We start from the raw sequence: 26,761 nt of genomic DNA, 5'->3' as shown, positions 1-26,761 counted from the left end.
CGGCCCCGGCCAACATCTTCAGCACCGAGGACGAGGATGTTGAAAGCGTGGAAGACATGAACTACAGCCCTGCTTCCGAACACGATTCCCGATCAGAAGACGCCGATGAAGCGCTTTTTCACAGGGAAGAAGCTGACGATGAGGTAGGAGACTACGATGAGGCCTTTGGGGCCGAAGAAGATAGCTCTGGTGAAGAGCAGGGCCTACCCGTCGAAACGGAGGCTATCAAAGTGCATCATTCTACGGCTCCGGTCGAGGGATCGCCTCCGGGCCTTACCCGAGATCAATCCCGCAGTTCTTCGGCCCCGCCTTCGGGCCCGGCCTCGAACATCCAGCAAGAGCCATCATTAGCGAAAAAGACTGGTTTCCCTTCAACGAAACCGAAACCAATCGTCGTACCGGTTCCACAGAAACCGAAAGTGAAACTAGCAGTGGTCGGCTCGAAGACCTCCACTCCTTCGACGCCAGCCCACACCATCGGCTCCGAACGCACTAAAAGGGATTTCGGCGCCGAACTCGCGGCAGCGGATGTCGGTACCGACCCGAAAAAGAAGGCCATCGGTACCTCAAAAGCGCCTCGGCCCCCGGCACCGAAGCAATCGGCCCCGACCACCAAAGTTAAAATGGCCGCTCCATCGGAGTCCACTTCGAAGGCAGCGACTAGGGTCAAGTCATCGACTCCGTCGACCGCTACTACCTCTCCTCGAATCGATGACCCTGTGGCGCCGAAGCAGTCCACGCCTACCTCTGCAGAACCACTCGGCACCAAAGAACCTTCGGCGTTCTCGGTGCGACAAGTTGCGGCGTCATTGCAACGCATCAGAGAACGGGCAGCCCTCCGGTCCACGTCGGGCCCCGACCCGAAAAAGGCTCCAAAGGCACCTTCGGCACCAACCAACATCACTTTTGGTTTGCCGCCGTCCACGGCGCCAAAGATGTTCGAGATCCGAACACGTGTACGCCAGACAAGGTCCCCATCTACTGGACACTCTCCTACTGAGCCTTCACCGTCCCAATTCATCGACGCCGACACCGGCAGACTCATGCTCCGAAAACGGAAGGTCACACCAGAGCAGGCCTTGGACTCTTACAGAATCCCTCTAAAGCAGAAATTGCCAGCAGAATCCGAACCGGTTCTATACGAACGCCTGCATACCTCCTATCCGGATCCCCAGTCCTTTTCACCGACTCCCTCCGACACGGACGCAATGGAGGATTACATGGGTGATGATACCACCTACCCTAGAGATATAGATCCTGAGGAGCAGCAGGACCCAGATCAAGCTTGGGATGACCCTGCAGACCCGGGTGCCACAACAGATACCCAGGACACGCAGCTTTACGGCGCAAAAACATCTCCCACAGAGGACACTGCTGCCTTCAACGCCCTCATTGAACGTGCCGCAGCCAATCATGGAGTGCAACTCCACTCTGACACTGTTGAGGACGACTTCTTGGTGGACACTTTCGCCTCCTCTGAGAGGACTGTCAAAACTCTGCCCATGTTGAAAGGTGTTCTCAAGCCGGCAAAGGAGATTTTCAAGGAAACAACCAGGGCACGGGTGCTGAACCCCAGGATTGAAAAAAAAATACAAACCTGCGCCCCGGGGACCCTATGTACATTAGAGGTCAGTTACCTCTGGACTCCATGGTGGTTGCTAACGCTCGCAAACGAGCGCACTCGCAAACAACTGGTGATGCTCCTCCCCCAGACAAAGAGTCCAAGGGGCTGGAGACCTCAGGCAAGAGGATTGCAGCTCAAGCAGCAAACATCTGGCGCATTGCCAATACACAGGCCCTCCTGGCTCGCTACGATCGTTCACACTACGACACGCTAGAGTCACTACTCCAACATCTGCCAGACGAGTACAAAGAGGCAGCGGAGCTCCTCATCAGAGAGGGACAACTTCTTACAAACTCATCCATTAAGTGCACACTAGATGCTGCCGACACAGCTGCGAGGGCGATAAACACCAGCGTCATGTTACGCCGACACGCTTGGTTAAGAATCTCCGGATTCAAACCTGAGATTCAAAACAACATCCTAAATCAGCCTGTCAACCCCGACTACTTATTGGGACCAGAAGTTGACACCACCTTAGAAAAGATAAAAAAGGACACTGACACTGCAAAGTCAATGGGGGCTCTGCAAACGCAGACATTTCGTAGTGGCTCCTTTCGTCGCCCCGGGAATAGGGGAGCAGCTAGAGGACAGGGGTCACATCAGACATACAATAAAGGGGGCACACAGAGTACCTACGATAAAAACAACAGAGGTGGATATCGTGGCTCCAGCACCAAGGGCAGAGGACGCGGTTACGGCAACACCAGGTCCTCACCCAAGAACAAACAGTGACGCCCTCTCCCTTCCCCCCGACCACATAACACCTGTCGGGGGGGGGGGAGACTCCAGCGGTTCCTGTCCACGTGGAATACCATCACCACGGACAGGTGGGTCAGGGATATTATCCAGCACGGTTACTGTCTCGAATTAACCTCCACTCCACCCACAATACTGCCAAAGCACCGTCCTATGTCCGCAGAGCACTTAGCATTATTGCAGCAGGAGGTGCTAAGTATGCTGCAAAAAGGTGCAATAGAGGTTGTGCCCTTCAACCAGCAGGGGACAGGGGTGTACTCTCTGTACTTCCTAATCCCAAAAAAGGACGGGTCGCTCAGACCTATACTAGACCTGAGACCCCTCAACCACTACATTCTCTCAGAGCATTTCCATATGCTCACCCTACAGCAGGTTCTCCCGCTGCTCAGCCAGGGAGACTTCCTAGCCACACTAGACCTCAAAGATGCATACTTCCACATACCCATACACCCGTCACACAGGAAATATCTCAGGTTCACTATTCAGGGGCAGCACTACCAATTCAAAGTCCTTCCCTTCGGTGTGACAACAGCACCCAGAGTTTTCACCAAGTGCCTAGCTACAGTGGCTGCACATCTACGGAGACAACACATTCACGTCTACCCTTACCTGGACGGCTGGCTTGTTCAGGCAAAGTCAGCCCAGCAATGTGCCAGCCACATGTCCCTCACCATTCACCTTCTTCACAGTCTGGGATTCTCACTAAATTACCCAAAATCACATCTCCAACCCGCACACGTACAACAGTACCTGGGTTCGACCATAGACACTCTGGCAGCCACAGCTCAGCCAAATTTAGTGAGGATCAACAGCATGCAAATGCTGATCTCAAAGTTCAAACCTCAACACTCCGTTCCTGCGCGAGTGTTCATGCAGTTAATAGGCATGATGGCCTCCTGCATTTTCATAGTCCCACACGCGAGACTACATATGCGCCCGCTTCAGGAGTGCTTGGCACGTCAATGGAATCAGGCTCACGGGCAATTAAAAGACCTAGTGTTGGTGAGCGGTCGGGCATACAACTCTCTGCATTGGTGGAATCCACAAAACCTTTGCAAGGACCGACCGTTCCAAGAGCCTGTTCCACAAATAATACTGACGGCGGACGCGTCTCTCCAGTGCAGGGACTATGGACAATACAACAAAAGAAGATGCACATCAACCTTCTGGAACTGATGGCAATCTTCCTGGCAATGAAGGCATTCAAAGTACACTTGTGCAACAAAGTTGTGTTGATCCGGACGGACAACATGACTGCCATGTACTACATACAGAAGCAGGGAGGAACACACTCTCCACAGTTGTCTCATCTGGCTCAGAGCATGTGGAAGTGGGCCATTCAGAGGAACATATTCCTCATGGCGGAACACCTCCCCGGCAAGGACAACCAGATGGCGGATCTGCTCAGCAGACACAGCCACCAGATGCACGAGTGGGAGCTACACCCGTCAGTACTCCAACCGTACTTCCAACAGTGGGGTCATCCAGAGATAGACCTATTCGCCACAAACGAAAACGCAAAATGCCAAAGCTTTGCCGCCAGGTTCCCACATCCACAGTCGCAGGGCAATGCGATATGGATGAACTGGTCCGGCAGATTTGCGTACGCTTTTCCCCCAGCGCCATTAATACCGCTGGTGGCACGCAAACTGCAACATCACTCACTGACACTCATCCTAGTTGCTCCCACATGGGCGCGCCAGCCATGGTACACCACCTTTCTAGAACTTTCCGTGGTGCCGCATCAAAGGCTGCGGATCAAACCTGCACTCTTAACGCAGAACCATGGCGAAATTCAGCACCCAGATCCGCAACAGCTGAACCTGGCAATCTGGCTCCTGAAGTCTTAGAGTTTGGCTACCTAAACCTGCCACCTGACTGTATGGAGATCATTAAGGAGGCCAGGAGACCCACTACCAGAGCTTGCTATGCAGCTAAATGGAAGAGGTTTGTCATCTATTGCAACAACAATAACATTAACCCGCTAGACGCATCCATTCAAAACATAATCTGTTACCTCTTACACCTATACCGATGCAATCTGGCATACACCTCAATACGTATCCATTTGACCGCAATAGCAGCCTATCTCCAGAACAGGCAGCACCTCTCTTTATTCAGAGTGCCTGCCATCAAAGCTTTCTTGGAGGGACTTAAACGAGTAATTCCCCCAAGACACCCACCAGCACCGGTGTGGAACCTCAACTTGGTCCTCACCCGACTGATGGGTCCACCCTTCGAACCTCTCCACTCATGTGAGATTCAATTCCTCACCTGGAAAGTAGCTTTCCTAGTGGCAATCACTTTGTTAAGAAGAGTTAGTGAACTCCAGGCACTAACCATTCAAGAGCCATTCATACAGGTTCACGCAAACAGGGTCGTACTACGTACCAACCCCAAATTCATGCCTAAAGCAATATCACAGTTCCACATGAATCAAACTATTGAATTGCCTGTTTTCTTTCAGAATCCACAAAATGTCGCTGAAAGAATGCTCCATACACTAGATGTCAAAAGAGCCCTCATGTACTATATAGACAGAACTAAAGACTTTAGGAAGACAAAACAACTTTTCGTTGCCTTTTCTCCACAACACAAAGGCAACGCCATCTCCAAAGCAGGTATAGCCAGATGGATCGTTAAATGTATTCAAATTTGCTATCAAAAGGCTAAACGCACATTAACGATTCCCCCACGAGCCCACTCAACACGTAAGTTAGGGGCGTCCATTGCTTTCCTGGGAAACATTCCTTTACAGGATATATGTAGAGCAGCCACATGGTCCACTATACATACATTTACCAAACACTATTGTGTAGATGTACACTCAAAACAGCAGGCAGCTGTAGGACAGGCTGTTCTCAAAACTCTTTTTCAGACTGCTGCAGCTGGCACTGGTGGCCGCCGCAAATAGGAGGTACTGCTATGTATTCTATGCACAGATATGAATTCAGCAGCCCACATGCCTCGAACTGACTATGCTACTTACCAGTATGCATCTGTTCTTGGCATGTAGGGCTGCTGACATTCATATCGCCCACCCTCCTCCCCGGTGCCTGTAGCAGCTGCAGCTCTCAGAATTACTGTATAGCATGGTCATCACTTTCTGTATCTACTCCATCACTGCCACAATGGCGAAAAACAATCTGAGGGGAGAGGATGCCCATGCGCACTGTGGTCCAGGGGAGGAGTCCCCTATCTCAGGATACTTCGAAGACTCTTCCAGGACAACAACGTGCAAACATCCGGACCCAACACTAGGCGGCGATCTATGCACAGATATGAATGTCAGCAGCCCTACATGCCAAGAACAGATGCATACTGGTAAGTAGCATATTCAATAGTGCAGAATGTTACCCAGAACCATGTTATTGTATGGTAATTGTTAGAAATTAGGCTCCTGGTCGACAGGGGTATAAGCTCTAGTCAAGAATTAACCACTATCCTAGTCAGAGTAAGGCAAAAGCACACCCTAAATTAACCTGTGCTCACCCTTTAGTAGCTTGACAGAGATCAGTTAGGCTTAACTTTAGAGGCAATGTGTAAAGTATTTGTGCAACACTTCAAACAGTAAAACAGTGAAAGCACCACTGTAGGAAAGTAGGATCTACTTTCATGGCTACCTCCATGTTTTACTGGTGTCAGTATGCTTTTTTTTTTCTCCACTTCTTTTTTTTTTTTTTTTTGCTTTCACTAGTCTGATTGGGATTCTGCTAATCAGGATCCCAGTCACCGTGCTTCCTCAACAAATTCGGATGGAAACTACTTTTGTACCTCCACAGTTGGCGACTGGTGTACCCCTATAAGTCCCTAGTATATGGAACGGAGGTACCCAGGGAATAGGTACACCAGGGGCCTCCCATGGGCTGTAGCATGTATTTTGCCACCCATGGGTGACCACTCAAATTGTGCCTGTACAAGCTGGGGCTAGCACCACTTAAAACAGATTTTCGTTTTCTTATATCTGAGGTCACTACACTTAAAGCCAATATGTCACCCCTAAGATTGGCATTTCAATCCTGGGTTATAAGTGTGTGGGTGCCCCTGCATGAGCAGGATACCCCTCGGTCGATTCTCCGGGCTTTGTAAGTGCGGTCAGCCATTCTGATACATATAATGGCCATCGTCATTATTCGCTGGCTAACTATATAGTGGCTCTGCCGAACCTGGGCATGTTTGGTATCAAACATATTGGAATCCTACCCCAACACCGTTCCCAGTGCTGTAGGTATGATTCCATGCCCTGGGGGTTCCTCCTGGAATCCCCCCCGTACTCCTGCTAACAGCCTTCCAGGGTCTTCCAGCAAGCCGGTGCTGGTGCCTACTCCAGACACTATTCTGCCCTCTTGCTGCTGGGCTGAGCCCAAGCAGGCGAAGGTAGAACAATAGGTTTCCTGTGACAGGGAGATGTGACCACCTCCCAGACAGGACTTACTGTATTGGGATGGGGTGGGGGTGCTTGCCAGCACCACCAGACTGCTTTGAAGAGCACATTTGGTGCCCTCCTTGCATACTCCAGTTGAAACCAGTTCTGGGAGCCCTTTGCTCCTGCTCTGTTGCAAAATTGGATAAAAGACATGGGAGTATCCTTCCCTCTGTCTAGCCCCTCTGCGAGGGTCCCCCGAGTTGCCTTAACCCCTTTCTTAGGGTATAAAAGTGCTTACCTGTGGGTGGATCCTCAGAATTGGAGTGGGACAAGACTCAAGGCTGAAACCACGCCACTCTTCAATCGTCTGGACACTTGAACTCCGCTGGAGTTCGCCTGGAACCTAGACTGCATCAAGGAAGATTCCTTCTGCTCCTGGTCTCGTTATTTTTCAAGTCTTCTTCATAGTCTGTGTCTGTGCTTCTCCCACGATCTTCAACAGTCCTGTGGGCATCGAGGACACCCGAAGTGATTTCCCTTGTAGTGAAGGAGTCACTTCACTGCATCTGCAGGCACCGCAACTAAGCTGACTGGTATGCTGCTCCTGACGTCCCACGTGCTTAGGCTCAGCAACACAGGTGGTGGTTCTACTACTCCCTCAAGGCCTGACCTCTCCTCTTTGCAATTTGAGGCCAGTATCCTCGTCTAAACTGCTGGGACTGATCCCCTGTGCACCTCGTCGACTTTCTGTTGCCAAGGCTTGTTAGCTGGACACTATGAAGCGTCTGAATTAGGACCCTAAATGTCTACTATAGCACTGGCTACCTGTGAAGTGTACCTGCTAATATGACATATCGGCGGTCTTGGTCTATGTGGGATCTGGTTAGGTGCCAGGTAAGGCCTCTACGGTTTGAAATGGCTACCCCAGTGGCATAATTGAGGTATAGTGAAGTATGTGATTCACCACACCATTTGGCGTGTAACCCTGGGGCAGTGTTGGATGTAAGATGTAGTTCCTGAAGAAAGCAAATGTCTATCTTATGGCGGACTAAGTGACTAAGTAGGTGTGAAATAAGCAGGCTTTTCTGTGGTCATTAAGACAACGAATATTCCAAGTTGGAAACTAAATATGTCAATCGGGTATACACCAATGTCACCAAGTTTAGGGGAGAAACACATGCACTTTAGCTCTAGTTAGCAGTGGTAAAGTGCTCGGAGTCCTAAGGCCAACAAAAAGGTACATCAAAAAGTGGAGGTAAGCAGGCAAAAGGTTAGGGGGGACGACCACCCTAAGGATGACTGTTCTAACAGTCCTGTCTAGGGAAGCACAATTGATCTGGTGCTGGGCTGCACAAGAAATGTTTCCCTGACTTGTATCTATTTTCCAGACATTCAGAACTAGAATGTGTACACGCTCAACAGCCATCTTGTAGGGCAACACAAGTGACTGCTTGACAGAAGCATCCGACAAGATCTCTTCCAAGAGTGGAACGCTCCAGAAATACACCTGTTTGCTATAGGGGAAAATGCTCAACTCTTTCTCCACTGTGTCCGGGTTTCCAGATCCGATGGGGTTACTCTTTAAGATACACTTGTCGAGGACATAAGCTTACTTTATTTGTCCAGTAGCCCCTCTTCCAAAAGTCATCATCCAGTTGATTCAGTTCATCATGCCAATGATACTCATTGCTCCAGATTGTCCACCACTTATGTGGATCTTCACCTGTCTCTTCAAGCTCACAAGAGACGTTTGCATAGCTCTATGCTCCAGAATGTAGGGCAGAATATTTTTCGTCTCTTGCAGTCTCTGATCTTGACAACTTGGTTCTGGAGTATCTATATCTGAATCTACCAGATGATTGCATGAAAATCCAGAAAGAAGTTATTAGGCCCACCACTTGCTCTTTATATGCTTTTAAGTAGAAGATGTACTACTCCTGGTGCGTTCAAAGACAGGTGGACCCGAGAAATTGATGACAAAATTTTGTTCTTCCTTAGTTAACACATTCTGTCGTTAAGTTCGTGTCTGTGAAATGCATTTGGCTGCTATACCTGCTTATTGGAAGGGACGTTCTTAGGCATCCTTCTTCAAATCTCAGAGATTAACGATGTTCTTAATGGCCTGAGAAGTTATTTCAGCAGTTGGGAGACCACTCTTTTCGGATATTAACATTTTCCTTTCCAAATGAATGCCCTGTCCACTTGAACCTGTACATAGTGCGAATCTGAGCAAATTTTGTGAAGGTGGCTCTTCTTGTGGCTGTTACAACAGCCACAAGAACGTGTGAGCTTCATACTCTATATTCAGAGATACGGTATTTGATTTTCCATCGTAACAAGGTTTCATTAGGAACTTGTGCTTCTTTTCTGCCAAACATAATCATGACCTGACTGTGTAAAGGGCTCTATATATATTAAGTAGGTAAAGAGCTGAAACAGCTGTCTCTAATTTATGGACTGACCTCCTCTAAACAAACCATAGCTAGATTGTGTTACCTGAACAATTAATTGTTTTTCAAAAGGCCAACAAGACCACACATGGGTAAACCGAAGGCTCATTCTATGTGTGATAGTGCAGCCACGTCCACTGATTTGCATAGATTTGCCCAATATGACGGTGTTGACTCTTGACCCCAGAACAGGTACAGTTGTGGGGAATGTATCTCTGTGCATTTTATTCATGTAGGCACTGTTTGACTTTGCCCTTCCCGCTGATTTTTCCTCCGAGTTTGAGCATCATTTAACTTATTCTACACTGCTCTTTATGGATATCCAAGAGAATCCCATGAGGAGAAGGAAAAGTTACTTACCTGTCATATTAGTTCTGTCATGGGTGTCCTGCCTAAGTGCATAAAAAGTTGCTGTGTAATTTCCATAAGTGTTCTTTAGTGGCTGTAACAGTGATTTTCGGTAGCTGAGGGTTACCCCCTACTCATAGCTTATGCATAACATTTAATTGAACCCCCTAATCATCGCAAATAAATAAAATTGCACTAGATTCAAGCACCATAGACTGAAGTATATCCCTGTCTGAGAGACATAGTTAACCTATAAATACTACATTGAAATCGTAACATGGAAGGTCATGTGCTAGTCAGGTAGAGGAAAACGTGGGGGAATTGGTGTCATTTAACCAGATTTACATCTCGGGCTGTGTTTCCTTTCTTTTCACGATTCTAGGATTCTCCTCAGAAGAGCTTTCCTGGCTTCAGGACAGAAGAGCAAGTCCCCATATTTGCCAAACACAGGTTTCACCTGTTCGTCTGTACCTGACAGATCACAATCAGTTTGATCACCACTATACTGTGACGGAGGTAAGCAAAATAAAATCAATCCGACTCCAAAGTACTTTGTTTCTTTCCACTGTGGTACGCCATCTTAAAAAAAAAAAAATAGATGAAAATGCTTGAGCCAAAGTATTTATATATTGCTAATTCCCCAAGCATACTTTCTTATCACTTTTTTCCTAGACCATTACAGAATGGGACCAAACATATGGCGGTCTGTTCATGTCACCCTAATGGAGTCATCTGGCCCATAAAGTGCGTGGCCGTTCTCGGCACGAGAGTACTTGCAACGAAAGTGTATTTCAGTTTCATTTTGCTCATCACTGAAGGAGCCCTTAGGTCGCTGGGTAGACTTAGCTAGAGCGTCCATTTCTAGACCAACCTACACCACTCCTGGAAACACACACATGTATTGTTCACTTATTTTGATTTCCTGTCTGTGATACAGTAGGTGATGCTGTACTTTGAATAGAATGTTTCACTGAAGGCTGATACAAGTATGAAATATACCCAAACATTACAGACTCCTCAATAATGGGTGCTTTTTTCAAAATTATTGGGAAATGGATTTTGCAGAGGATATATAACTGTTTGAACACCTGTACCATTGTATAATCCATGCAAGCTCACTCTCAAAAGAGTACAACTTTTATCAGCCAAAGCTTTATATTTTAGCTGGTAATCAGAAAATATGTCCAGATTAAAACCTTCACCTTGTTTAATGGCGCGGAGAGAAGAAAATTCTGGACAACATTAACTTGGATGTATACAGACCCCTCCTCAACAACTTGCTTCACATATAATGCTTAATACCAGATGTTTTGTCATTTGTAACAACGGCGACTCTGAATGTGATGTCAGTGAAACCACATATGTCCCCTCCAGTGCACTGACATCAGTTTCTTCTTTTTCTGCGCTGCATGCGGATCTGGAGTAGCATATCTCTGGCCGTTTTTAGGTCTCGGCTTGCGAAGGCTGCGCTTGCGCAGTCTCGCTCGCGAGATATAATGACTTGGAGAAGAGGGGCTTGAAGCCGCCCCTCTTCTCCCCTCTTCTCCATTGGCTGGCCTCTTGAATGCTGGCCAGCCATTGGAGAAGAGGTCCGTCACTACGAACAGGCCCCGTCCTTTTCGGATTCGGGGGCGTGTTTTTTGCAACTTTTCTAATTATCTCCTCCAGCCAATGGCAAGAGGAGAGAACAGAAAAACACGCCCCCGAATCCGGAAACGCCGCTGCCTTTCTCCGAGGCATTTCTGCTTCGCCTCGGAGAAAGGCAGTGGTGTGCTTGTTTAGCTCACTTACTGACATAGACAGGCAAACAGTGTTACTGTTGACATATTTTATAAACGTTACATACATTGAAAATTTTTAGTTTGGAGCGCCAGGCACAAGATACCGTGCACTTGTGAAAAAACTCTTTGAATTAATACATCCGAAGAGGCGGTGCTTACAGAGGTAACAAGTAAAATAATGCATTCTTGTAAGCCGCGCCTCTCATAACTCCCACTACGTATACTCCAGGCGCGGTCTAGAGTCTAGGAAACAAATCCAGAAGGCACATTTTAAGAGTTTGGAGCGCCAGTCACAAGATACCGTGCACTTGTGAAAAAACTCTTTGAATTAATGCATCCGAAGAGGCGGTGCTTACAGAGGTAACGAGTAAAATAATGCGTTCTTGTAAGCCGCGCCTCTCATAACTCCCACTACGTATACTCCAGGCGCGGTCTAGCGTCTAGGAAGCAAATCCAGAAGGCGTGCGCGCCCACAGCAACCTCCAAGCGGGCGCGCGCCCCCTCGTCCCCTCCCTCCCTGGGCGTGCAGTAACGTGGAGGAAGAGCCTAGCTTCACGAACAGATAGAAGATGGAGGGGGCGGCGCTCGTAGTTGTGTCGCTCCTGCTCGGACTCTTGGTGCTAGCGGCGCTGCTGGCGTTGGTGACCACTGGCAGGAGAAAGACGCAGGGAGCTGAGGAGGAGACCGGCGCGGGCGGCACAGAGAGTAAGCATCATTCCTAGGGCAAAGCAGAAGCAGGTGGCAGCGGCGCGCTGCACTCTGTGTGTAAATCTATGGTATTGGCAGAGCGACGCTCTACAGAGTGTTAGCTGACGTCAACTTAACTGTGGTGCAAGGCCACACTGTGGATTGGAAAACAAAATGTGTACTGTGGCTATGCGTCCAGGGATGTGGTCTTTTTACCATACTGCTAACGTTTTGTAAGAATATCAGCAATGGACATTGAAATAGGACCATTCAAGGCCCCTCTCAGGCAAAAGCACTCACTGATTTCTGAATAGTGAGTGTAAAAGCGTTAAGGTAACAATGTTGTTCCTGCTTGCATTTCACATGGTTTGCTAAATTTTGCATTCCCCTATGAGTGTTTGCTTTTTCCAGGATGATGTTACTTTTTTCTGTAGGCCGCATATTACTCTCGTCTATTGAGTCATTTAAATTGAGCCTCATCCAGGTGTTTATAGCCGGCTGCAATTGGGTTGTAGTTGAAGGCAGTGTGAGTTTTTCTCAGTGGGACAGTATGGTGTTCAGTGGGGGAGACGATGTGGCACTATGGCCAGAGCTGCTGAATTTGGAACTGGGGAAGCAGGTTCAGCCTTAATAACCAGTCCACCAAACGACTCTCCTGAGAGAGCACAATCCCATGCTAGACCTTAAAAGGCTGCGCAAGACATTAGAAGCGCTGGTGTTTTAGCACCAGCAGGTGGACCCTAGCACGGGCACGTCTGGGTTAACCTTCAAGGTTTGTCCACCACAATCCATACTGAAGTTCACCTCCAGTCTTGCTAGCAGGCCTATGAAGCAGCACAGCCAAGAACAGCAGTGACTGTCACTGAGGTCACAGGACCCTTGAGCAGGGCCAGCTCTAGGGCAGTGCAACCGGTGTGACCGGGCGCTGACTTTGGGTGGAGACATTATGTTTGCAAGTAAATTAATGTTTTAAAAGCGCTTGCTGCCTCCTTCCTGGCCTCCAGCAATTTTCGGCAACAATAAAAATGTCATGATGACTCTGGTGTTTAATGTTCTTCCTAGAGAGAGATCAGAGTTTTGTCTAGTGGAAGTTTTGACTCCTGGAAAGTAGCACATAGGGTTAATGTGCCTGCAGCAAAGAACATGTACCATGCAGATCACAAAGTGCACATAATGTAAATAGGTCAGTGGGCTACTGCGTGTGTGTGTAGGTGGCTCTGTGGGTGGCTCTATTTGTGTGTGGGTTGCTCTGTGAGTGGCTCTGTGTGTGTGGGTGGCTTTGTGTGGGTGGCTCTATGTGTGGGTGCAAATGCAATAGGTCTCGCATTTGAGAGTGATTAAGCTATTGACATTGTAAATAACAATGCTGTTTCTTTAAATGTTTTTAAAAACAAAAACATAAACAAAAATGTCATGAGCAATGCCAATAGCTCAAACTTTAACAATGCCGAGACCATTGCATTGTAAATGCTTGTTTCAGCTGCTGTGACTAATTTTTTCGGCTGAAATAGTGTGCCGCCTTCTATGCTCTCTAGATTTAAATCCTGTGGGTCCTGTGCTCGACAGATGTCTGAACGGATCCACATTCTATTTGTATGTGGTGCTTGGGCGAGCATCACTATGCCGAAGAATGTGATGCCTGCCAGTGGTTGAAGCTTCTGACGGCACGGTTGTCACGGAGTTCCAGTTCCTTGAGGTGTCGGTTGTTTTCCCGGTTTGCAGTTAGCTGATCCAGAGGTTGTTCCAGTGAGCGTCGCTCTTCAGCTTGTGGTCCGCCGCAGCGGTCCCAGTACCCTGCTTCGTCTCACGGTAACTGGTGTCGCATGGGATTGAAGTTGCGGCTTTCTTTCTAGGGCTCCTTCGACCTGCGACATGGATTCCGGAGACTTCTCACGCCCCAGTGATGAGGCCTTTGCTCAGAATCGCTCCCGCGCGTCCCTGCGACATCGCTAGCGGGTTCGCCCTCTGCGGCAGACTTGGTCTTGGACACAGTGGTGCCAGAGCACGAGCCTTTGGGGCTTCCACCTGTGGTGCCGGCTGATTCTGACACTGCGTCTGTGGTTTCTTCGGCGATTGTTTTTACGGCACGGGCGGGCTCCGAGCTGGAGTCGGCGTCCAACACTTTTGGGAGTCTTGTGGAGTCGGCTTACCCTCGCCTCCTTGTGTCTGGGTCGTTGATGGTGCCGACCGCCCCTCCACCTTACCATGATGACGTCGATATGTCGCAGTTTCGGTGCTGTTCGACGTCATTTACCAAGCCATTTTCTGAACCAGTGATTTCTGTGGCTGCTTCACGAAAAATAGTTGGTGAAGGGACAGGATGGGTGGTTTCCATTAGAGCAGCCAGTGCTTTTGGACCCTCCTGTGTTGGACAGCTGGACTGCTGAGTTGGGTGTAGCGAGTGGGCTGGATTCATCCACTGCTTCTACTCTTTTATCTCCTTCTGACCTTGCCTTGGAGGCCAGTTCTTCTTGGCGGAAGTGTGGAAAAGAGTGGATGATGTCTTACATTTGACTCTACAAAAGGTGTGCTGTCTCCTTGAGACTTGAGTCCCCAAACTGCACTCAAAGATTTCAATAGCAAAATAAATTATTCAAGGTGTATTGAGGTAATTAGTAGTTTTTTTTTTTTAATTTTATGTTCTTTCCATGAATTACATTCTTATTTACATTGTAGTATCCATTTTAATTTACTTCCAAACTCATGTGTCCATAACTTAAATCTTCCCAGGGCGTTTCTGGCTGTGCCCTTCGTAAGGGCCTTTTCAGGACCTTTTCAGACTGATGATTACTAACACACATCAGCCATCACTTTTTTCGTCACCTGGTTAATTTGTGGGAACATAAACGATGTACTGCATCATACTGAATTAGTTTTTTTTTTTCTATTTTCGCAGGATCAAGCCCCAGTACAATTGAAGGCAACTGCTGCACCTGTGCTTTTAAAGCCATTAGTTTTCCTTTCAGCATATGTTTGTGCTTGGTGGACACAAAGAAGCCATGTAGCATTGTCTTCTCAGCAGTGGTGACAGTTTCTCAGCTAGACTCCTCCCTGCTCTTAACACACCAATTCACATTTTGATCTGCTGCAGATCTGGTTAGAGGATTAAGAACAGCAAATCTATGTCATGTGGTATTTATTGCTCATGATGCTACCGCACAAATCAAAATGCAATTACCAACTTGTAATGAGGACCAGACACACATGCAGTTACAAACAGCCACCCCTTTATGCAATGGATTAATAACTCGCAACAAAATAAAGGTACTACCGTTAGGCCATGATTCTCTGATGTGAGCCTCAGGAGCAAAGGCACTTGAGTCAGACAAATGACTTTTTCTGCTTTTTGGGTGAGTTGATGGCGCTCACTGCTGAACTCAGTGGCATAACGCAGAGTGATGGGGGTCCCCCTGCAGAATGTGATGAGGGGCCCGGAGTCTCCCTATCTCACTGATATTCATTGGCCTTTGGCTGAATAGTCCGGCTCCCCTTGAACGTTTGCCCCCTCCGCCCACCCAGGGGCTGCGTTACATCCCTGGCTGAAATCATTCCTGGAGGTTAGCGGTTCTCAAAGTACGGCCCGCTGCCCATCAGTCCTTTCCATGCGGCCCCCATGGAAAACAGCAGATATGGAATCAACAGCATATCTGCCTGTTGTGATTCCTCAGGGGCAGTATTTGCCGGGAAAAGCATGAAAGAAGCATGCGCAGACAATCAGTGTCTTACATGCTCACCTGCACCCACCCTCTTCTGCCTCTCTGACATCACTTGCTTACCCTGCCATTGATTGCATTCTCAGAGAGTCAGTCGGAGGAAGCTTTTGAACTGAGCAAAGAGGTACTGGGAGCAGATTGAGATGATAGTAACAGAAAGCAGGGGTAGGGACAGTGTGAGAGGCATTTATGAGATAAGGAAAGAACCATGGGTAAGGAGAGGTATAATGAGTGGTGTACATTGAGGGCAAAACGGGAGAAGAGTAAAGTTGTGACAGAGTGCCAGGCTGTGGGACAGGTCAGGAAAAGTATGAATTATTAAGAAGGCCAAAGTGGTGGGTAGAGGTAGGATGGGGTAAAGTAGAGAAATAGCAAGCATTAAACAGTCATAAGGTAGGGTCAAAGTTAGAGTGCAGGGTCCTAATGAAAGCCTAGGATCACAGCAGACCCCATGAGCAGAGTCATTGAGTGTGGGGCTCAGTGAAGAATAGTAGTAGACGTGCTGCCTAATACATGCATTATTATGAAATTACATGCACCTACCTGAGATGAGTAATTTTGGAGACGACACCACAATACCGCTGCTTCATTTAAGCATGTACTGCCTAAGTCCATTACGAATATGGCAGCCTGCTGTCAGTTATGCTTTAATTACCTGAGGTTACATGCATGTGGTAAGTTTTATGAGCTGGGGTGTGCACAGTGGGCTGGACAGAGGAAAGGAAGCCTACCTCTATCATTTTACTTTCCATTTACTTGGAGTTTTGCTCGATGATCTTGGGGATTGGTACTGTAAACTCACAACATGGCCATTAAGGGGTTGTTTGGAGTGACTTTAAGAGGCATAGGGGTATGAGTTGTGTCTTCTACTGAGAGACAAATGAAGGGTGTGTCCAAGAATTTTTGGTAGCAGGAAGTTATAAGTGTCACTCATAATGTTACACACAGGATGCAACAGCGTCACACATAAGCACACCTCAAACATGGAAATGTTACACATAAGCTAACTGAAAACCTGGTAGCCCTGCCAAGGGATAGTGGTTTTCCTTGGCAGGTTTCTCCTGATTTACGCAACCTATGATGGGCATAAATAAGGTGAATGTTGATTTGGTCTTTTTTTTTAAATCCACATAAGGAATATAACTTGCGGCCATTGAGGTAATGTCAATGAGAACATAGCTGCCAGGTTTTCAGATTGCATGTGTGTGCCATTGTCAAGGTTTCAGTGTACTTATGAGTGATGTTCCACAACCATGAAAAAAGATAAGTATTTGAAATTACACCATTTTGAGCTAGAAGAAGCTCTAAAAATATTTTGAAACTGCTTCAAATCCCCTGAAATGGAAGGTCACTAAATGAGGCTTTGATAGGATGTGAGCTGGCTGATCGGACGTACTAAGGCACTGCCCTTGGTAGGTGGTAGGGGCGAAGGCGGAAATGCAGATTCCATTGTGCAAGGCTTTGCAACACCCATATTTAGAAGGCTAACACACTTCAGAGAGTGCTTGTATATATATGACCTTGTATATAACATGCAACATTTTTCCTCAATTATGATACGTCCCCTGGTGGAAGGTATACTATTGATTATTTGAGTTGCACATTCTCACCAAAACTACTAATTTTCTCATTTCCACAAGTACCATGAATTTAATAAACCAAAGAACCCATTAGGTAGCAGACATGCACCAGTTGAGTTAATTTGTGAATGTAAGAGATGATTTATTGTGGATTACCATGTGGTAGATCTGCTCTGCACAATTGAGGGCCTAAGAACAAGGCACTGGTTGCTTGTCAAAACAAGGCAAAGATGGCAAACTATGGTCAAACACACAAACCCCAGTAAAAATAGAAACAAGATCGTTCGACAAATAGAAGGAAACAGGTGATACGAGGAATTGGGAGGGTTTAAAAATTAAACAGTGTGCTTATTACTGGCACATATATACATGTGATCATCCGGTTTCCTTTTAATGTGCTAGAACATGATGGACTACAGGACGTTCAGATGTATCCCAGTCGTCATGATTCTATTTGTCGACCGATCTTGTTTACGATTTAAATAGGACTCTCCTGTCACTTTCCCTCTGCCTCCTATGATTAGTCTCACGTCGTATTCACCTTCCATCGGTCTAAAATCACGTGCACATAACATTTACTCATTTATTCAAGTCACCTCAATTGATTAGCTGTGATTTCGTTCACTATGATTATGATCCCTGGCATAGTTTTTCAATATCCTCTTTCGCGTCGTCCATTCTCATCACTATTGGTATTCCAACCACGAATAGCCCACTGATCCATATGCTGGGTTTATTGCTTGATACCTATTACCCTCAGACCGACATTCTTTAATAAGACTTTGGTCTTTTTGCATTCACAATATCGCACTAACATGCGACTTTTCACCAGTCCTATAATGGTAAGATGGGTGTCTCCCGACACCAGGTTGTCGGACTATACTTCCACAGAACGTGACACTCTTGCCCGGAAGTGCTGCACGGGTTCCTTTACTTGGGAGTCAACATGGATGCTAGAGATCACTCCCTCTCGCCAGGACCAGACGCCACCGGACACGGTTTTCGAACACCATATCACTCAAAAGTAAATCACGGGGCGAGCTATGAGCATTGCTCACGAAGCGCCACAGAGCACAGTTGGGGTGAGCTCATGGGCTGATCACCAGTCACTGATACATTGGTTGGTGCGGGATCCCATTACTAGAATTTTTTTTAAACATAACGAATGGCTTACATGCTTTTCTTTAGCCAGTTACGTTACACTTTTACCACCTCTCGCACAATTAGCTTAGTTAGTGTAAGCAATTTATTGCTCTGACTTGGTTTTCTTGCCACCTTTCTTAAACATATTTATTGATGCTCCGACCCTAACTCAGGGCTCAACGCACGCTTTCATGCGGGTTTTAAGGCACAGACCTTGCCACCGTTCTTAAACTTTTTTATTGATACCCCGACTCTAACCCTGGGCTTAACACGTGCTACATGCTGTATTTTTTAAGGCTCAGACCTCCAGCCTGGTTATTCTCACCGCCAGTCGCTGCATTTTCAGCGCACCGAATCTTCACCTAGCACAGCATGGGATACTAGGTAGATAGATGAGTTATACTTTCCATAATCTCTCGTTACACTAGCTCGGCCCGTTTTCAGTTCTTTATCTCATGCTTTTTCTCTCATAGATATATCTTGCCTTCGACATGGCCGTTTACGACTGAGGTACTGACCTGGGATTTCCCCCATATGGACATATAGGGGGTCCCCTTGATTAGAGGTAGGTTCGAAACCGAATTTCTAACCAATCCCACCTTGCGCTCACAGTGGGATGTACCATCACTTATATTACTTTTCCATTACATAGGCCATCACTTCATTCCTGACGTCCCGACACGGACGCCCTCACATCGTTGACGTACTTCAGCTTTCTTGGCTAGATATCAGCACTTCAAATTTGGTGAGCAGACTCTCGTATATGGCAGTTTTCATTACTCACTGGGTCATTTGGGTGTGCTCCTTCTCATGCAGAGATCACTTTACACATTCTAATTCCTCTTTTTTCCTACACACACTTACGCTTGCTTACCTGTTAGGTTAGTCTCCACTCTCACTGATCGGCTTGTTGCACTGCTCTGGTCTCAACGGACACTTACCACCCTAAAGTTTGCTTCTCCCATTCCTTCCATACTCCTTCACACAACTTCTGCACATTCTCATACACAGGATTTTTTCTTTACCTATTCTCTAGTGGATCTTCTTCCCCTGGAGTACTGTTCTCTTTGCTTATGTTTATTCCGTCCAAAAAAAGATAAATTTCGTTTTGAATTTACTTTTGTGTTAATACGTAGATTTTTAATATGTATGTATATTGTATGACATTGCAGCCCAGCCCTGAAGAAGCCCATGTCTGGGCGAAACGCGTTGGCTGTTCACCTCTGAAAATCAAGCATATTTGTATTAAAGACACACAAAGGCTTCTAACTACAACGTCTACTTATTGTATTCTCAATTTGTACACACTTTCTTTCCGATTTGCTTTGAATATATATTGCCTCTCATATCCCCCTAGTGCATAGAAATGTTTTTAATATAACCCTCCAAGGCTTTACTCTTGTCTGATATGTAAGCGCAACAATGTTGGACTTTTAAGAATCGCCAGAATCTGCCCTCCTTCACGAGAAGGCTATCCAGAGCAAGTCGATTTTGAATCACCATCGATCTCATAGATATCCTTTCTTCATTTACAATAGAAACCCCCCAGTTGTACTGGTGGCAAGTTTATTAACAATAGTAGATAGCTCTCCAATGTTCTGAGACTTTAATGCTACTCCTACTGAAGGTATTACAATTCCAAATAGATCTCCTACTGTTTGTGAGAAAGTGGCTCTGTATATACTGTTCCCAAATAGGTACAGTGTGTACAGAGTCCACAGTCCCCAGAGGTTTGGCAGAGGTTAAAGTTAGATATAACCTTACTCTCTATAGTGGTAGCTTGGTCGAGCAGTAAGGCAGTATCAGAGGACAGTGTAAAGCATTTGTTGTACACACTCAGTCCGCAAATGGTCTCACACACTCAAGAACTGAACTCTAGGCCAATGGTTTATATAAAGCAAAATATGGTTGTTTTATTTTAGAACCAACAATAGGTATCAAAATATACTTTCTCAGAATGAGAAGCTTTAGTTAAATACTTTTGCAATATGCAATTGACTTTTATAGGTAATGGTTACAGGTTGTTGCAATAGGCCACACAATTTCAAACACAATAATACATTGAGCTCAATGGGAATTTTAAGTTATGTGCACTTAATTACTTTCAGGATTACTTTTCTAACTAGAGGACTGGATCCTAGATTCAGTCCTGGGACAGTTCTTGGAAACAAGTGAGTAAATTCGGTTAAGTTACTGTTGTGATTTTGAAACAATATTTTGCCATTTTAAAAGTTGACACTTCGAAACTTTTTATGATCAAATTACCAATGTTATCCTATGGAAGGAAATTCACTTAGCAGGTAAGTTGGGTTATGGGTACTTTTTCTAGGTCAGTGTTGGATCCTGGATCCAGCACTAGTGTACCACCTATAAGCAGTTGAGAAACTGCTTTTAAGTTATACAGGCAATTTTTAAGGAATATTTATAAGTTTGCAAAATCGACACTTAGAAGAAATTTCATAGAAAAACAGTCAATGGTTTCCTATGGGAGAAAATTCAAGTTCCGGGTAAAGTATGTTCTCGTTACTTTTCTAATCCAGTGCTGGGCTCCTAGGCTCAGCACTGGGGTATCAATCTAAAACAGGTAAGTCATTACGTTTTCACAGTTGGTACGATTTTTAAAGAATATTTGTAGTTTGCAAAAATCGACAGAAGAAATTTCTCAGAAAAACAGTCAATGGTTTCCCTTTGGGAGAAAATTGAGTTAGTGGTAAGTACGGTTGTAAGGGTCAGTGCTGGGCACCAAGATCCAGCACTGGGATCTCTCCTAATAGCAGGTGAGTATTTCCGTTTTCGTTACTCGGTTGATTTTAGGTGAATATTTTAGAAACTCCACACTTTGAAGAAATTTCAGAAGAAGCCAGTCAATGTTACCCTATGGAAGAAAAGTGAGTTATCGGCTTTTGGGTAAGTACTCGACTGGCAGAGTTAAGGTTCTGGGCATAGACTCAGGGGTCTCCCAGGGTCAGGTAAGTACAGTTGGTTCACCCTCAGCGGCACTGGGGCAGCCGGGTGCAGAGTGAGTTAGGCCCAATGTTATCCTATGGGAGGCAGGGGGGCCTTGGTTGGTGGCTGCTGACTAGCAGGCCACGCGGCTGTGGGAGCTGAGCTCCTGGTCACTTGCTCAGGGCAAAAGGGGAAGTAGTTAGGAGCAGAAGTTTTACTGCCAGGGCCACTCGGGCGGCTGGTTGCAGGATGCTTTTGAGCCTTCGGGCGCTCAATGGATTTCAATGGGAAAGCTCAAGGACCAACAAAGGCTGCAAGCTCGGGGACGAAGATTCTTCAGGTGCCACCACCACTTCGAGAGGTAAGTTGGGTAGTTGGAGGATAGGTAGGTACCCAGGAGTCGGGCACAGGGGGCCGCAGGGCGCCCGGTGCAGGGGTGCCTTTTGATGTCAGGAAATCATACCCTCTGTTGAACGCGGTTGGGGGGGGGGGGGTCCCTGGTTCTGAGTCTGCAGGCGTCGTCTGGAGCGTCGAGGTGGGTTCTTGGGTTCTGGATTCGGGGTGACAGTCGCCAGGGGGACGTCCTTGGGGTCTTTGTCCACTCCATCACAGGCCAGGCTTGGCTGGTGCAAAGTGTGCAGGGTTCGCGGTTCCGGGCTGTTGCCAGGGGATACAAACTTGCTTTGAGCAGAGCCACTGCTCATGGGAGTCCCAGATGCTCAGAGTCACAAGTTAGCCAGGTCCTCCAGGGTTTGTGAGGTTGCTGGCCACAGGAGGTGCCATGTTTTAGCAGGAGCAGGTTCGAGGGTCAACAGGCCGGTAGGGCTGGGGCCAAAGCAGTTGGTGTCTGCCTCTTCTTAGCAGCTGCACGGCAGGTCTTCTTTCTTCTTGTTCTTCTTTGCTTCTTCAGAATCTGGAATCTGAAGAGGGAAGATTCAGGGTGCCCCTAAATACTAGATTTATGGGTGTTACAGGTAGGTAAAAGGCAGGGACCAATGGGTTCCCTGCCCTGGGGTGGGTACACCCCCTATCCTGCCACTCTCCTGTGGGAGGAGGGCAGTAGCATAGTCTTGATTGGGCAGGGCTTCCCATCTTCAAGATGGCGAGAGCCCGGAGATGTGCTTCACCTCGCCTCCCCCACCTGAGAGGTGGGGTTGGCAGAGGCTGGCACATCCCCTGTCCTTACTTTGGGTTTCCAGCCAGTCTTTCCGCCAGAGTGGGGGTCAGAACCGGTGGGGGCCAGTTGCTGGGTACAGCAAATGGCCTGGAGAAGTTCACAAAGGCGGCATGCCTTTGAAGCTTCCCCCTGCCCATCCTGGGGGAGGAGACCTAGCACCTCGCCCAGGATGTGCATTGTTGCAGGCCCAGGAGAGCGGGAGGCTCTCCACCCAGGGGTTCAGCAACATGTCTGCTGTGTGGCAGCCTAGGCGGCCTCTCAGACCAGACGTGGATTGTAGGTTCGGTTTCAGGGGGCATCTCTAAGATGCCCTCTGTAGTGCTTTGTACATTAAATCCCACACTGGCATCAATGCAGGTTTAATGTGCTGAGAAGTTTGATACCAAACTTCTAAGTGTTGCCATTATGGTGCTGGGGAGTTGGTGTTTGACAAGCTCCCAGCACCATATACTCTAAAATGGCAGCACTGCACTTAGTGTCCAGGAATGGACCCGGGTACTGTAGGGGCACAGGGCTCCTGCGCCCACACCACTGGCATAGGGCACCCAGCTAGAGGGGTGGCTGATGTATGCAGTGTAGGTTGTGGGCATGGCACACAGGGATGTGTGCCATGTCGACTCTTTGTTTTGTCTTGTACCCAGACACTCAGCCTGCAAGGGCAGTGGGTTTGTGTCAGGGTACAGGGCCTCTAAGGCTGGCACAGTAAGTGCTGCAGCCATTAGAGGCCTTCCCTGGTCACAAGGCCCTGGGTACCTAGGGTATCATTTACCAGTGGCTGACATGTGGCCAGGGTTTGCCAATTTGGGTTTTAGGTTTTAGGGAAGGAACATAGGCCCTGGGCACCTGATTGGCAGGAGCCCCGGGCACACTCAGTCAAAGTACATTCAGCAATTCAGCAAAAGGTGGGGGCATACCATGCAAGAAAGATGGCACTATCTCACACTATTTCAATAGCACTTGCTCTTTTCATCCTCGCATTGGTATCCACTAATTCTTCTTTAATTCATTTAACATGATTCATTTTTGGAAAAACTATTCTGAAGTTACAACTTTCATACCATCCTTTTGGCAATTTGTAATATGCACTCTACCCACAAATATAATAGACCCCAGGGAAAATAGGATATACACTTTCTAAATCTCTTCTCCACTACTGCTACATTTCAAATGTATGTTCATTCGCTAAGTCCTACAAAACCAGTATTAGTATTTGACGTTGGTCTGTATATACAAAGTTTACCTTTATGTTACCAGTCTAGAACTAATTAAACCATTCCCTCTTTCTTCTTGCTGTAAGCGCCAAGGAGTTAATTTATGCAATTTATTATTTGTTACATTATCTTGTCTAAATATGTATCCCATAGTCTCATTTGTTGAATCTTCTGAATGCAGATATAAATGTTTAAGCACAGTGAGTTCAGAAAGGATCTGATCTTCATCAGTACGATAAAACAAGCTAGCTAACACACTGTAAGAATTGCCATAGGTTAAAAGCAAGCTATGGTAAGTGATGCCTTCATTAAATAATTAAGGTATTTGCATACATTCAGCAAATGCCTAACGTTCATAGTATTTACATATTCGCCAAGCAAAATACTACAACATTTGAGCTAAAATACATTCCCAGAGCATTTCTCTGTGAAGAGTTCTCATTTGAGTCAATGGAATCCGTTTCATTTCTTTTAGTAGTTCCAGAAGGGGACGTGAGCTTAGAATCTTTCACAGAAACATAATGTGGCAAGTTTAAGAAAATAAGCATTGTAATTAATATCAAAACAATAAAAGAAAAAAGAAAAACAATATATATATATGCATTTTGAATAGATCACAGTGTTGGATTGCATTGCTACTCAAAATTTAGGCTGTTTAAAGGAAAATAAAAAAAAATAGTAGCAGTGGTTTGAGCAATTGAACAAAGTCTTGGCACTAAAAGAATTACGTCAAAGCTTGAAATATTCTTAAATACGGGAAAACTCTCATACTAGCTTCATTGATAAGTATATTCTATCGGTCCATCGATTGGTACATCCATATTAACGTTCATATCAACAACCAAGTTTGTTTCAAGGAGGTTCAGCTGGACTCATATTGTTAGCGCAATGCTTGTAGAATTCTCGTTCATATTCATTGGCAGCTAATTAAGTCAATTCAGGAGATGCTTACCTTTGACTTGGTACCTTCGCTTTTTTTCTAGCTCATTACAGCTGTTTGATCATCATCTGTATCACTTTGATCTGATTGTCCTGAACTTTCAGGAATAGTTGGTGGTACTCGTCCTGTGGTCAGGCAGCTTCTCAAGATCTCGCTTCTTCTGGGGCAATGGTCTCCAAGTACAGCTCGCTATTTTGCTGCACTTGGCCCTTCGTTGGGATCTGTACCTCTTGTAGTCCACTATCTTGGTTGTAACCCTTCAGTACCTACAGCTGACTCTCTCAGACCGCATTCAGGCCAAATGAGTGCTGTCCGAGCAGCTTGCTGGTCTCCAACAGCTTGACTAACCTGATCCCGGTCTCATGGTTACCACTGGCCCATTAGTAAAAGGTGCTATGGTATCATCGTAGGGACTTCAGACTCTGCGGGTGTGGCTGGCATGCACCCAGTTCAGGATACTAACGCACTTCACAGCAGTATTGGTGACTAGGATCATCATCTAGATTGGCCCCCGCCAACGGGGTTCCGAATAAGTTTTGCGTATGTGTTTCTTCACCATTACTCAGACTCCGGTCATGGCACTGCTCTTGTTGGACCGCATGGGCAGCTTCTCCAACCCTGTGAGAGACAGAACGTACCACACCAGCAAGGCCCTTGCAGAAGTCCAAAATCATATCCTCCGTAATGTTGACTAGCACATATGCAGGAGCACCTGGCAGCCTCGTCACATGTCCCATGATAACCTCATGAGACGACAATGTTGTCCTCCTATGTGGACTACTTCTCAAACTCCTCAACACAAGAGGGTAATGCATCTGGCCACTTCAGAGATGTAGCACCACACTTTCGCCAATCTGGATTTCAATGTGCCGTTGAATTGCTCCACCAACCCAGAAGCCTCTGGTCGGTAACTGCAATGGAGTTTCTTCTCAACCTGTAGTGCTGCACATAACATTTTCAGGACCTCGTTATTAAAATTAGTTTCTCGTCTGACTCAAGAGAAGCTGGAAATCTGAACTTCATAATCAATTCCCTCAACAGAAATGTTGCCACAATTAAAATGTCAATCCTTTCAGTGGGATAAGCTTCAACCTATTTTGAGAACATGCACACTGACAAATGCATATCTTAGTCCTTTGCGAAGGGGCAGCTCTATGAAGTCCATTTGCATCCGGTTGAAGGGACCTGCAGATTTACCAATGTGCATCACTACAACCAGAGTTTTTCTTCCTGGGTTATAATGCTGACGTACTATACAACAATGGCATAGTGCCACTGCCGTTAATCTAGATCTAGGATTGTATTACACCTGTTGGACAAGGTGCATCATTGCATCTTTCCCAGCCATGTGCATGTCCTTGGTAGTGTCTTGCCATTTATGACAACAAGCTGTCAAGCTGTCAAGCAGCACTGGTCTGCCATCGATGTGCACCTAGACTTCGTCCTCCCTCTTGGTACAACCTGCTCGTACCCAACCCTGCTGTTCTACTTCTGTCACCTCATCCTGCAGTTTCATCGCCTCCTCCCAGGTATCTAAACCGGACAACAACAAATTAGAATGTGTTGGCAGATATATCTTTCAATATTTGCTCATTAAATGTATGTGCATTAAACACACAGTACCTTGCCATATCGTCAGCTTAACAGTTGGTAACTGGTACATAGTTAGTACCTTTTCGGTGATTAACACATTTCACAACCGCAATTTGGGCCGGTTGCTAACTGGTACATAGTTAGTACCTTGTCGATGATTGACACATTTCACAACAGCAATTTGGGCAGGCAATTGTAGGGACTGGAAAAGGCTCCTCACACACTCTCTATTCCTAATGGGAGAACCAGAGAATGTCATAAAACAACGCTGTGACTACAATTGCCCAAAGTCATGTAATAATCCAAAGCCATACTATCGGTATAAATTGTAACTCAGAGTTGTTCTGAAATGGTACATGTTCGTGTCAGACCTATGAGCTCTGCAACTTGCACAGAAAACACTTCTTGCAACCACAAAGCTTCCACAAACCCTCAGACTGCACACA

At 46.5% G+C, this 26,761-nt stretch overlaps 1 protein-coding gene across 3 annotated transcripts in view; it reads left to right on the top strand.

The window, feature by feature from the left end:
* Nucleotides 1–26,761, top strand: part of TEX10 (testis expressed 10) — a 429,953-nt gene that overhangs the window by 189,127 nt on the left and 214,065 nt on the right. For all 3 annotated transcript variants that reach the window (XM_085606784.1, XM_085606783.1, XM_085606782.1), the window contains exon 10: nt 9,927–10,060. In XM_085606784.1, the coding sequence (XP_085462910.1) occupies nt 9,927–10,060 (134 nt within the window). The remainder of the gene's footprint in view (nt 1–9,926; nt 10,061–26,761) is intronic.

Source organism: Triturus cristatus, chromosome 5_2, assembly GCF_964204655.1.
Source record: "Triturus cristatus chromosome 5_2, aTriCri1.1, whole genome shotgun sequence".
In the NCBI taxonomy this organism is placed as follows: domain Eukaryota; kingdom Metazoa; phylum Chordata; class Amphibia; order Caudata; family Salamandridae; genus Triturus; species Triturus cristatus.
The sequence above is the reverse complement of the archived record's forward strand: the minus strand, read 5'-3'. Positions and strand labels throughout refer to the sequence as shown.